Source organism: Sciurus carolinensis, chromosome X, assembly GCF_902686445.1.
Source record: "Sciurus carolinensis chromosome X, mSciCar1.2, whole genome shotgun sequence".
Classification (NCBI taxonomy): Eukaryota; Metazoa; Chordata; class Mammalia; order Rodentia; family Sciuridae; genus Sciurus; species Sciurus carolinensis.
The window spans coordinates 52062676-52076605 of NC_062232.1; the positions used below are offsets into that span (position 1 = coordinate 52062676).

Here is a 13930-nt window from a genome sequence, read left to right on the forward strand (position 1 = left end):
CTCAAAATACTTAACACACACACACACAAACACACACACACACAATCCAGTTTTTTAAATGAGCAAATGATCTGAATAGGCATTTCTCAAAAGAAGAAATATAAATGGGGATTTTTTTCTCTCCATGACCATGAGGGCTGCTTATGCAGGCTCAGGAACCAGTTTGCCATAATGAGAAGCCAATCTCTACTTAACATATATACTTACAAACTATATCACCTTGGGCAAACATCTCTGAAGTTTCTTGTGGTCTTCATCTCTACATTCCTCACATAGTTTCTAGTGAGGACTGAAGGAGATATTCCAGGAAAATGTTTAGAGTGGTGTCTAGCACATAATAAGTGTTCAGTACATGTCAACCATGATTGTGACTATTTTGGTAGAATTAATTATTCTACTTTCTTCTTAATGTTCTACTCTTAGTTTTATGTTTATCATCCTTACCATGGTTAGTATTCTTATTCAGGGATTTTATTTCCTCCAACTCTATGGATTGGTACATAGGGAAATGGAGGTACAGAAGCCTGGTATTAACTTGTCCTGGGTTTCATGGTTTACTGAGTCACCAAAAAGGCCACACTTCCCAGCTCAGGACTTGCTTTTGCCCAGCCTGAGTCTCTTGGGAAGCTTTCTTGCCACTGTGGCAGGGTCTGAGTCAAGCTCTGTAAGCTGAGTTGTGTCAATCAACTTCTGGACTGGACTTGACCCTATGGAATGCCTACTATCTAAACTTGCATGGTACCTAGTCACTATTGGTCTCCTTTCCCCCATAGTTGAGAACTTTTGACTTCAATTTCAGAACCAATTGCATCTCTGGCACCCATCCTGACATGGGGCATCCCCAGGCCTACCTGATGGACTCAACATCAGGCCCTTGCTGTGGGGTGCTCCCTCCCTGCACCCTGGTTCTAATCACTGGACTCTGATGACAGTGACCAGATCCCCACCTTGCTCGCTCCAGCTCTGCTCTCTGAGCTTCATCCTTGGTGAACGGAGAACTGAGCCCTGCTTTGCTTTTTTTTTTTTTTTTTTTGGTGAGGGGCACTGGGGATTGAACTCAGGGGCACTGAACCACTGAGCCACATCCCCAGCCCTATTTTGTATTTTGTTTAGAGACAGCATCTCACTGAGTTGCTTAGTGCCTCACTAAGTTGCTGAAGTTGGCTTTGAACTTGCAATCCTCCTGTCCCAGCCTCCTGAGTCACTGGGATTACAGGTGTGCACTACCACACCTGGCTCCTGCTTTGCTTTTGCTGATTCCCTTATAGACTTGAGCCTGGGCCCTTTTCCCCAACCAGGGTCCTGCTGCCTACACACAGACCCCTTCTGGCTGCCCACTAAAATACTGCATTAGTCAGCTTCCATCACTATAACAAAATGTCTAAGATAATCAAAGGAACAAAGGTTTGTTTGGCTCATCATTTCATAAGTGTCAGTTTCTGGTCACTTTGCCTTAATTGCTTTGGGTCTGTGGCAGCACAGTACATCATGGCAGGGATGTGTGGTGGAAGAGGCTACTAACCTTCTGATGGCTGGGAATGAAGGAGAAAGAGAAGAGACGGGGGTCCCAATATCCCCTGCAAGGGCATGCACACCAATGACCTAACTTCCAAGAGACCCCACCTCTTAAAGGTTTCACCACCTCCCCATAGCATCACAGAGAGGGAACCAAGTCTTGAACACACGGACTTTCAGAAGACACTCCAGATCCAAACTCTAGCAAGTGTTTAGTATGCCCCTAAACACCTTGTCAATTTCAGTGTTCTCTCCCAAAACATTGTGTGGGGCTGAAGGCCTTTGCTGCTCCCTTAGATACCCTGACTTCTGGCTGTCACCTTAGCTCACCTGCAAGCCTATTCTACCCACCTGACTGCAAGTGTAGCAAGGCCTGTTGCATAATGCCTACCCAGGTCCTGCCATATCTCAGGACATCCAGATTTGCTTCAGCACACTGTGGCTATAATCCTCTATGACAAGAAATTTGATTATCCACTAAGCCTGGCAAATAAAATAGGCTCCCAGAATTAGCTGCCACTATCTCAGGATCTCCCTATACAGCCCTAAGATATGCCTGTGTGCTATGAAGGGGTTAGAAGTGGGCCCAGAATCTCCACTGTGTCATTGACCCAGACCTTGCTCCAAGCCAGTGTTTTTTTTTTTTTTCCTTCCCTGTTCTGGGTTCCCTTCCCCCATTTTTGTTTCCGTTTCCCTGTTCCCCTCCTCTTTCACTGGATAGCATTCCTGCCCTGCTCTGTTTGCCCTGCCACGCTCTAGTTGATCTGTTAGAGCCAAGATGGAAACCTTGCTGCCAGAGCACTGGGAGCCACCACTGCATGCAGAAGATTGCTCATGTGCTAGACTGATCATAACTGATGAGCCTGCTCATAATCAGGTGCTCACGAGATTCAGCCACCACTTTTTGTGATCCCCAGTAGAACTGACCTGTTGGCAAGTGGACTCTAGTGAGGAGGCCCCACCAACAAAGCTGTGACCATAGGGGTGCACTTAGCAATGGAGTCCAAGGCCTCCTGAAGAGGTGGAATGGTCCAGGGCAGGGGCTATTGGGCCTGGCTAGGAAATGCAGCAGATCTCGGTCCTTGATCTTGGTCTCATATTCCCTGTCCTGCCTCTAAATCTTAGCATGCCAGGCTTGCTGAGGTAGGAGCTATGGGAGTTAGGAGGTTCTGAACTGACCTACTTATGGGCAGTAGCCACTGTGGCAGTGGGCAGGAGCCACGCGTTCCTAAGCGAGGAAGTCTGTATTTCAGATTCCAGGCCCTGATGAATGGAAGACCAGACTTTCCAACAGCAGGAATTTCACCTCTCCAAGGAGCATATTCTTAATTTTTCACAGATCATGCTCAGTTCTTCCTCAGTCTCTGGCTGCTTGCCTTGATGGTCCTGCAACATACAGAACCCAGTCTCCATCCCATTTCCCAGCCATCCTTGAGCCCTTCCCTTGGGTAGGAAGAAATTCCTTCCAAGACAAGGGACATTTTGCAGCAAGGACACAACCCGCTACCTTCTGTTTGCCAGAATGCCCCATAGTGGGGTCATTTAACTTGGTGACCTTCTGCAAGCTGGGAGGGGAAATGGAAGGAGAGTTCCAAATCTTTTGTGGAAATGTTTGAGCCTTAATGATGAGGACACTCAGGGGACAAAAGGGACTTAAGAATTTAGTAATATGAAGGTATAGTCTACCTCTCTGGTCTAATCAATTCATGGATGGGCCACAATGCATATAAGAACTAGAAGGAGGCTTAGAGTTACCTGACCCACTGTCTTCTAAACCCAGTTGTTCATCAGAATCACCAGAGAATCAGGCACTACCCGCTTAAGATTCTGATTTAGTATGCCTAGGGAGTTGCCAAGAGTCTTTATTTTTGAAATAGTTGTGCCCCAGGTTTAGGAATCACTGGTCTAGTCCAGGGCTCTCACATTACACATGGGGAAACTGAGACTCAAAGAGGCATGTTTTCATGATCGTTCAGCAACTAACTAGCTTGACTTGAAGGCCTTCTATGATATGATTCTAATCTACCCTTCTCATTAGAATCTCATTTACATGCTCTTGGAGTTGCCATACGAATACAGGACATAAACTAAATTTGCATTTCAGACATGATAAAAAATTTTTGGCTACTTGAAATTCAGATTTAACTGGGCATCCCATATATTGATTTATTCAATATGACAATGCTATGCACCCTATAATACAAACCATTTTAATTAACTTTGTCGTATGTAATTTCTGAAGTCCTACTAGATCTTTGCAAATGTTGTTCTCTCTGGAATACTAGTCTAATCTTTTCTTCAAACCCTGCCCATCTTTCAATATGAATGCAACCTTTTCTCTCAAGCCGTCTTATCCCCTGAGTGGACCTTTATCTAGCCTCCAATAACACTTCCTCTGCCTCTCTATTTCCAACTTCTCATACGCCATCTTGGGTCAGAGCTCTTGGTCTACTTGAATTAACTCTTCTGTGGGGCATGAGCCTACCCTGTGCCAGGGAAGGGATCATATCTGAGCAGAGGGTACAGTATAAAAGCATGGGATCTGGCCTCAGATGGCTTTTGCTTGAACCCCAGCTCTGTCACTTATCAACTATGTGATCTTGGGCAAGATTTACCACCTCCCTGGGACTCAGTTTTCTCAACTGTAAAATGGGAATTGTAAGAGTAATTTTCACATAGAGGTGCTGTGAAACTATATGAGATAAAGCTTGGAGAGTACTTAGAATATCCAGGGTATCCAAAAGGGCCCAGTAAATGTTAATTGTGGTTATAATCATCATCATCATTGTCTCTGCATCCTCAAGACCAAGCACACAATAGTGATAACCAAAGTCTCCTGAATGAATTAACAAATAAACGCATGAGTAAAGGTAAAAGTCCTTGGTATAAGATCCTGTGACCTATTGGCAAAAGTGCTAGATGCCATTCTGAGTGACTTTGCATGGAAAATACATGTGTGTGGTAGTCAGCTTTTTTCTTCTGTGACCAAAATACCTGACCAGAACAACTTAGAGGAGGAGAAGTTTATTTGGGCTATGGTTTCAGATGCTCAATCCATAGTTGGCTGACTAGATTGCTCTGAGCATCAGGTGAGGCAGAACAGTATGGCAAAAATGCATGGCAGAAGAAAGCTGCTGTCTCATGACAATCAGGAAGTAGAGAGGAGGGAGGGAGGGAGGGAGGGAGAGAGGGGGGTAAGGTGCAAGATATAAGATATATAATCCCCAAGGGAATGCCCCCCCCAGTGACCACTTCCTCCAGTCACACCCCTCCTGCCATCAGTTGCACCCAGTACAATAGTTCTTTCACATTATTAACCCATCAAATAGATCAATCCACTGATTAGGTTATAGCTCTCATAATACAACCTTTTCAGCTCCGGACACTCATACACTAACACATGAGCTTTTCAGGGGACACTTCATACGCAAACCATAACAGTGTGTATTGGAAAACAGTGTTCCCTCATGAGGAAGTTTCTGCCTTCTAGGAGATGCACATAATATCATATTCCTCTCTAGGAGAGTACATTGACGTTTGGAGAGTGTTACACAAATATTTGTCTCCTAGGAGCACTTCCATGCTTCTATTCTTTACAATAATTATTGGAAATGGAAATCCAGACTGGTCCCTTTCACAAGTCCCTGCCTTCTTGTGAAATGCTAGGAAAATTTATTTCCACCAGGTTTTACTCTCTCCCTCTATTATAGTGGAATGCATTAATTGAAACACTGGTAAATACTACTAGGAGACCAAGAAAAGTAGATGAAATTCAAGTGTCAAGTTTGGTCCAGGTTTTCTTTCCTAATTCTTCATTATTGACCCACACACAATGCATGCAGTAATTGAGGAGGGTTCCTTGGGTCCATGGCATTCACTAAAATGAGCATAAAATAAATAGGATTGAAATAAAAGAAGGCAAGACAGGTAGTTTACTAGTACAATAAGAATGAATGTATCATTCTCATCTGAAATCACTTATTTTGTTAGAACAAGACACCAGCACTTTGCCTGTATATTATAGATGTCAAATACATATTTGTTGAATGAATGAACATTGTCGAATTAAAGGTATAGAATAAATGGTTAAATACATAGTCTTCTTTAAATAAAATAAATGCGAGCCAGTCATGGTAGTGCACACCTGTTATCCCAGTAGATTGGGAGGCTGAGGCAAGAGGATCACAGGATCAAGGCCAGCCTAGACAACTCGGAAAGACCCTATCTCAAAATAAAATAAAAAGTCCAGAGAGTGTAACTCACTGGTAGAGTGCTTTCCTTGCATGTGCAAGACCCTGGAAAAGTGATCATTTTGGCTCTTCCATGGGAACGCTGCCTGAACTGTGGTGCAAGTACCATTTATAGTCATGTCTCTTAGGCTCTTGAGGCTGATAGGAACCTAATAAGTTAGTGGATCAATTTTTTTATATATATCTAGTGGCAGGGAGCTCATTGCCTTTTGGGGCAATCTGTGTGATCTTGGAAGCTCTGAAAAACTCTAACTGCTCCATCAGTGACAGACCTGGTACCAAGTCTCTTTGTCACCCACAGTTACCACTATAAAGCTGTATTCTTTTTTTTTTTTTTTTTTGGTACCAGGGATTGCACCCAAGGGTGCTTAAGCACTAAGCAATATCCCTAGCCCTTTTTTATATTTTATTTAGAGACAGGGTCTAGCTGAGTTGCTTAGGGCCTTGGTAAATTGATGAGGCTGACTTTGAACTTGCAATCCTCCTGCCTCAGCCTCCTGAGCCACTGGGATTAGAGGCGTGCACTACCACACCCTGCAAAAGCTGTGTTTTATTCAAAAACAGTGGGAGAATAACTTTCCTAAGAAGCAGGAGACTCAGATCCAAGTCTGAGTTCTGCCATTGACTTGCTGTGTGAAATCAGGCAATCCCTTTCCCTATTTAGGACTCAGTTTCCCTTTTTGCACAACAAGAAATTTCAAATTGAGTGCTCTAAAAGACTTTCAGCTCAGATATTCCAGGATTCTCTAATGTGGTCTAATTAGGATCTTGAAAAATGGTGATTGTGGAAGTGTGGTTCAAGAATCCCTGGGGGTCCCTGAGAACATTTCTGAGGGTCAGTGAGGTCTCCCTTTTCAAACTCTGTATCTGCAGAAGGCAGGATTTTCTTCATATACTTCAAGCCAAATTGCATCTCAGAACAGATTGAACGCAGAGCAGCTATGAGAATCCAGCTGTCTTCTATTAAGCCAGACATTAAAGAGACCCATAAAATGTAAAACAATGTCACTTTTCTCAGTAGATTTATTTTTGTTTTGGAAAATATTGCTATTCTTCATAAAATACATAAACATATGTTCTCAAATATGTTATTTATGTTAACATTTAAAATTTAGACCTGTTTTAAAAATCAATCAAACAATATTCCTTAAATGCCTCAGTCTTAATTTCTAATATGGTAAGTAGTGATAGACCTAGCCACATAAATAAATATTCTCTGGTGTCCTTAACAACCTTTTTGTGCCAGTGGTGAACCCGGGGGTGCTCAATCACTGAGTCATATCCCTAGCCCCTTTTATTACTGAGACAGAGTCTCAGTAAGTTGCTGAGGCTGGGTTCAAACCTGCGAACCTCCTGCCTAAGCCTCCAGAGTCTCTGAGCCACCGTGCCTGGCCCCTTAACGACTTTTAATTGCAAAAAGCATTCCTGTTTGAGTGTGTCTCTGACTTCCTCTCATATTCTAAATGGACCCCTCACCTCGGGCCCCCTAATCATCACAGATGTGATCTGCTCAATATCTGGCACAGACATGGACATAATGACCTTGGGAGGAAGGCCATTCTTCCTTCTTCATGGGCCTGGACCACACCAAGTCTTTCTTCTTCATCTGGGATCCTTGGCATAGGTCAGTGACTTAGGCCTTAGACATGACAGCCCTTCAGGGATAGTGCCAATTCTAGTTAGACAAAGATTGATGTGACAGCCTCCCTGATTTGCCTGTCCACAGCTACTGCCCAGCACCCCCAACCTGTTTCCACCTTCCCCAATTGCTACTTTCAACCCCGAAGAAAGTAGGCTTCCTGCCTTCTATACTGATTGATCAGTGCAGACCTTGGGTGTGAGGCAAGGCCCTGCCAGACTCAGAGTCCAAATCGTATATGGAGGGGAGGAAAGAGATAAGACAGAAGACTTGTCACATCAGGCCCTTCATATTCCTTCTTTCATAAATAAGAAACCTGGGAGATGAGGAGGATCTTTATCCTCATACTCATGTTACAGCCAGGGAAACTAAGGGTGCTAGAGGTGAAATGACTCTCCTAAGGTGGTTACACAGCCAAAAAGCAGCTAGACTTGGATTTGAACTCCTATGTGAATGATGCAAAAATCAATGTTGTTTCTGCTTTTGCAGAAGGAGGAAGAATCAAGAGCACCCAGGACAGGAAGAGGGAGGAAGGGAATAACATTTACTGAACACTTACTTATTATGAGCCAAGCTAGTGAGTGCATGTGAATGTTATCTTGTTAACTCCTAACAGCAGTCCCCTTATGTAAGCATGAATCCATGGTCCAGCTTGGAGAAAGAACGTGGCTTTTGTAAAGGCACACTGCCAGGAGGTAGCAAAACCAAAATTTAAGTCTGTTTGGCTCCAAAGCCTCTGTTTTTCAACAGTATCAAATACCATTTATTGAGAACTAACGTTATGCCAGGCAGTTTACTAAGTGCTTTAACTCATTCAGTTTAAACCTTCCCACAAGGTAAGTTTTCTTATTATCCCCCACCTTCCAGAGGAGAAAAAATGCAGTGACAGAACGAAGGTCACTCAGAGTGTCACAGTGCTGAGATTTGAATCCAGGCAATCTATTTCCAGAGTTCATGGGCTTAACCATCTCGGGCCAACCTGGAGTGAATGAAAGGTTCAGAATGAAAACTGAAGAGTCTTGTTTTTCAGGTCAGTGTGGTGTGCTATGTACTATCACTTCCCAAATGAATGCCCAAAGATGTAGCAAATGCACTTCCTCCCAGGGGCCTGAATCTAAAAGAGGTGACTCCAGAGAGGCAGAGACTATGAGGCCATCTTAGGCCTCCATGCTGCTTCTCCTATAATAGTTGCTCCATAGATGTTCATCCTCAGGGCTTGCACTGCAGGGGAAGTGGGCAAATGCTCAAAGGAGGAAACAGTCTCTGACCTGGGTCTTCACTTTACACTTTCCCCCACATCCTGTAGGGGACTTCCCCTTATGAGCCTAGGTCAAATCTGAGATACTTCTGAGGCCAGAGCTAGAGAGAGGGTGTCAGATTAGTTATTACAACCTTAGGGCACAAATGGCAAAACCGAGGGTCACAGAGAAACTTGTAGGCAGAGTAGGAGGGACCCTTCTATATTCTCTGAACAGGCCTTAGGACAAAACCACTGATGACTAAAGTCCTTGAGGGCAGGCAGAGGCTTGCTCAAAGCAAGCTTAGGACCTTCCAGGGTCCTAGAAGCTGGCCTTTTGCCTGACCAACTTGGTCTCTGAAAAAGAAATAAGGCCAGAGGGAGTAAGTTATTCTGAGCCTCTTGATGACATGCACCCCCAGAGACCCAAGCCTGGCCTTTTGCCATGGGGTCCCTGGGAGCTTCTGGCCACCAGCCATGGCACCCTGCCTTTTGAGGTCTGGGGAGGGGTGTGTGGGGGTGGAAGGATCACTGTTTCTTAATGGCTTCCTGCCCAGAAAGCCTCTAGAACTGCCGAGTGCTAACTCTATTTCCACTGAAAGAAGTGACTGCAGGGCATCCAGAGGGTTCAAGTTTAGATTTCAGACTGGAGGTTTTCTGAGCATGGAAGTGGATAAAGGAAGGAAGGTATCATTTGTTCAGAAGATGTTCTGAAAAGGATGTACACACATTCTTTGTGAGCTAGGGGGTGGAGGAAATGGCCCTTGAGGGCTCATATTCTTTGGGGTCAGGGGAGTTACCTGACTTCCTATGGACTCCTAGGAATTAGCTGGGGAATTCTGAGAGGAGATTAATTTGTTTTCTGGAATGGGATTTCTTCCAGACTTGCCCTGTTCCTAATTCTAAATAGGAACCATAAAAACAGACTTGAGACTTAGAGACCTCTATACCTTGACTTTGCACAGCTGGCAAAATTGGGACCCAGATAAAAGGGGCCTCCCAGAAGTGCAGGATGCCTGACTTTAGAGTGGGGCTGGAGAAGGACCCCCTGACACAGAGCTCAGAGCCACCTGGCTGAGGTATTTCCAAGGCTTCAAGCCTTCACACCTTCCTGACAAGGGCCAAGGAATGTCCTTCCTTGGTCCTTTTCCTTGGCACTCTTTCCATAGCTCCTGCCTGGTCTGGGTTGTACCTGAAGGCCCTAGGGAGAGCTGATGTATTAATGGGACAGGAGGCAAGCTGGCAGACTAACCGGCACACAGGTGGTGGGACTGGTGCTGGAGCCAGCAGACCCGCTAGACACCCAGGCTGGGAAACTGTAACTGTAACGTATGGGGAATTTCAACTGGCATTGCTGTCCAGTCCCAGCCAACTGGTTAACGGTGCCGAGTTTGAATCAGTGAGTGACCCGCCTCCCGGTCCCTCCTCCTTAGCCAGCCTCTCTCCTTCCCTCCCTCCCTCCCTTCTTCCCTCCCTCAGCCCTCCGGGAGGGGCCGGCAGTCGAGGCAGCTGATCTCAGGCCAGCCGCGGCTCTCCGCCTCTCCCCTCGCAGTGCTCGCTGATGGAGCCCAGGGCCAGGGCTAGCTGTCCCTGAGCCCCGGGTTCCTTCTAGCCTCATCTGCAGAGAGGGAGAGGCTCATGCCCAGCAGAGATTTGCCAGCTCTACAAGCTCCTGCGTCCCACCATGCCTCTGCTGGACGTTTTTTGGTCTTGCTTCAGGAAAGTGAAGGTAAGTGGCCGGCCAGACCCATCCCATTCCATGGTTCATGGGGGAAGGAAGCAGCTGGGACCATTGCTGACTGGGAAAGACAGATCAGACAAGCTTCTGAGACTTCCTGAGGCACTTGGAGCTAGAAAGGCTTGGGTTCAAGTCTCACCCTTGTCTCTTAACCACCTCTGTGACCTTCTACTGCTTTCCTAAGGAAATAAATAAGCCACCAGGCTTTTTATCCCTAGTACAGGGGATGGAACCCAGGACCTTGCACATACTAGGCAAGTGCACTACCACTGAGCTATATACCCCTAGTCCTTTTTATTTTATTTTGAGACAGAGTTTCACTAAGTTGCCCAGGTTGGTATCCTGCCTCAACCTCCTGAGTAGTTGGAATCAGAGACTTGTGCCACCATGTGTGGCTGCTAGCTGACTCTTTTTCCTAAAACTTGCCTCTGTTGTTTCCCAAGGTTTCACATGAAGATAAGACACTTAACCTCTCTGAGCTTCAGTTTTCTAGTTTTAAAATGAGGACAATAGTTACACCAACCTTATAGGGTGAAGAGGTTGGTGTTAGTGTTTACATGTTAAACATATGCAAAATATAAGAAATAATGTATGTCAAATTCCTAGCATGCTGCCTGGCAGGTAACATCCACCCAAGTAATTGTATCTGTTATTATTATTGCTATTAATCTCCATCAACCTATATCAAGCACCTACTATGTGCTACACACTGTGGGAACTACAAAAAGATAAAGAAGGACATGGTTTTTGTCCTTGAAAAGGAGATAAGAAAAATGCCAGATATTTATCAAGCACCTACTATATGCCAACCTGGGATAGGCAGTAAATCAGTAAGATTTGTTAAGTGCTTACTACATCCTGGCCACAGGAAGTACATGATGAGTACAGCAAAACTGAGACGGGTTTGTAAAGCATGATTTCTGCCTTCACGAACCAAGGAACTCATATATTTAGCATCTGCTGTGTATCAGACTTGGGCACTTTCAATTCATTCACTGTGGTGGTGATCTTTACTATAACATGTTCTTTTCCTGCTTTGCTAATTGGGAAAGGACACTATCAATGGTTAAGGAATATTCACAAGGCCACTCAGATATGACTGGCAGAGTTGAGGTTTGAACTCCTAAGCCCATGCCCTTCTTGACACTATGTGGCTCCCCACAGTCCAACCTGGTGGGAAGATGTTCAAACAACCTGATTCTAAGATAGCAGGAAAGGACTGCCAGGACCCTCCGGAATAAAGAACCATTCCATGGGGAGGGACTTGGAAAGGTTTCACAGGAGGTCACATTTGGGCTGAGCCTCAGGGTTGAAGGAAGAGAAGAGTTTGTCAGTCCAAAAAGGGGAGGAGGGGCATTCCAGGCATGCCTGGCAGAGGGAACTGCATGAGCAAGAGTTTGAAGGCAGTGCAGTGGTTGTGCCTGGGGGAAGGGTTCATTCTAGTGATGTAGCTCAAGGAAGCGGTTCGAGGACAGAGGCACTAAAGAGGAGGAAACAGAGGCTACCCCCAAAGGGTTTGGAATTGACCATGGGCTCAAGGTTCTCACCCATTGGGGTCCCCAATGAGATTCTTTTCACCCACCTGCAATGGAATGGGAGAAAACAAGGACTAATGTAGTGTGATTTCTCAGAAGCTGAATTAATTCAATTCAAACTATTTTTTATTTGGAGATTATTGGCAGTGAGGGGTCAAACTATTTTTCTTTTGCAAACTAGGAGTGAAAAAAATTAAAAACTTGGCAAAATAAAAAAAGTTTGTGACATGTTGACTGTTCCCCTATTTATTTGTTTTAAAATTGTAAATATATTTTAATATTTAAAAATTGTAAACAAAAATATGTTTATTTAAAAATTCACTTCTTTATCCATGGAATCCCAAAATCTGGGGATTACTGGTTTAGGGGATAGAAAACCGATTTCAGTAAAATAGGGATATAATGAAATTGATATTTTAGGAAACACACTCCAGCAGCAGCAGGTAGGGATAGAATAGGAGGATCTAAGTGGACAGGCAGAGCCAGAAAGGAGGTGTCTGCAATGGCAGTGAGGATAGGTGGTGAGGAGATGATGAAAAGCTAGATACAATGATAAAGGCAAAGGAAGGGGGAATTGAAAGTGCCTCTGGGATTCCATGTTTAAGAGGCACCCCTGTCTACTACCCTAGTTAACCATTCGGGGTGCTTGGAATGAATTTAAATCATTTTGCATGCTGAGAACCCCAAGTTCTCATATGACCAGCAAACACCCCAAAACCACGTTAGCCTCTTAGAAACTATTGTGCTAGCCAGTCATGGTGGCACATGCCTGTAATCCCAGCCTCTCAGGAGGCTGAGGCAGGAGAACCACAAGTTTGAGGTCAGCCTCAGCAACATAGAGAAACTCTGTCTCAAAATAAAAAAAAGAAGGACTGGGGATGTAACTCAGTGGTAAAGTGTCCCTGGGATCTACCTGCAGTACCAGAGAGAGAGAGAGAGAGAGAGAGAAATCAGGGGACTAGGAGAGCCCCAAGATAAGGTTAGTGATCTCCATCTAGGTTCAACACACTTGGCACTTGTGTGTGCCCACAAACACAGGACACACATGTGCATTTGTGCACACTGAGCTATACACACATGCACAGGCATGTCATTTACTTGTGCACACATACATACACACATAAGTACAAACACACATAGACCTGGGCACAAACACACACAAATATGTGTACATACATATGAAAGCATGTAATTCACATGCACACAGCTACATACCCTCCCATGCATAAGCATGCAGGGACACACAGAAACACATAGATCCAGACATGTCACAAAACTATGTAGACATGTGGAAGTATTTCACAGAGCACAGAGGCACATGTGCATGCACATGCACACGCACACACACAGGGCTGTGGTTTTGTATGATCTTGGTAGACATGAATCAATACATTGCTAGATCTCAAGACTAAGAGGCAACTTCCCAGACCAACATACACGCTTGGGTCTTATGCTCTGTCTTCCAATGCTGCTGCTTCCAGGCCCCAGTCAGAAAGGCAGACTCTGGGCCTGTCAGCCCAGTCAGCTGCTCTGAGCCACCCTCCCTCTCTGAGCCAGGCCTCTTTGTGAGCAGTCACGTGGCTGTGGGAAAGGTGACTGAGGGGAGGGGCAAGGCTGTGGTAGATAGAGCCCGCCATGGCTGAAAAGGCCTTCTCAGATCATTGAATTCAATCTCCTGGTGGTTCTGATGGGGAAAACGAGCCCCCTACCACTCCATGCCACATGGTGCTCTCCATCATCTAAAGAGATATAAGGATGACGGAAACAGATAAATGAGTTTAAATTGCACTCACTTCTACATGCACACATATTAACCCTGTGCTTTTGAGCAAGATCTCTCTGAGCCTCAGTTTCCTTGCCTGAAAAAGGACACTAGTCCGTACCTTCCTCACAGAATATTACATGTTTGTCATAGAATAGGCGGTCAATACACTAGATTTCTAAAGTGTACTGGGGGAGACCAAAAAAAAAAAATAAAAGATTACTCCGTATTTGCAAACTGCAGGGTTAGGGTCT

At 44.9% G+C, this 13930-nt stretch overlaps 1 protein-coding gene across 1 annotated transcript in view; it reads left to right on the forward strand.

Moving 5' to 3' along the window:
• The first annotated feature begins 10203 nt into the window (after nucleotides 1-10203).
• Stard8 (StAR related lipid transfer domain containing 8) overlaps nucleotides 10204-13930 on the forward strand; it is a 74960-nt gene continuing 71233 nt past the window's right edge. The window contains exon 1 of the mRNA XM_047536974.1: nucleotides 10204-10370. Coding sequence (XP_047392930.1) covers nucleotides 10326-10370 — 45 coding nt within the window. The 5' untranslated portion in view covers nucleotides 10204-10325. The remainder of the gene's footprint in view (nucleotides 10371-13930) is intronic.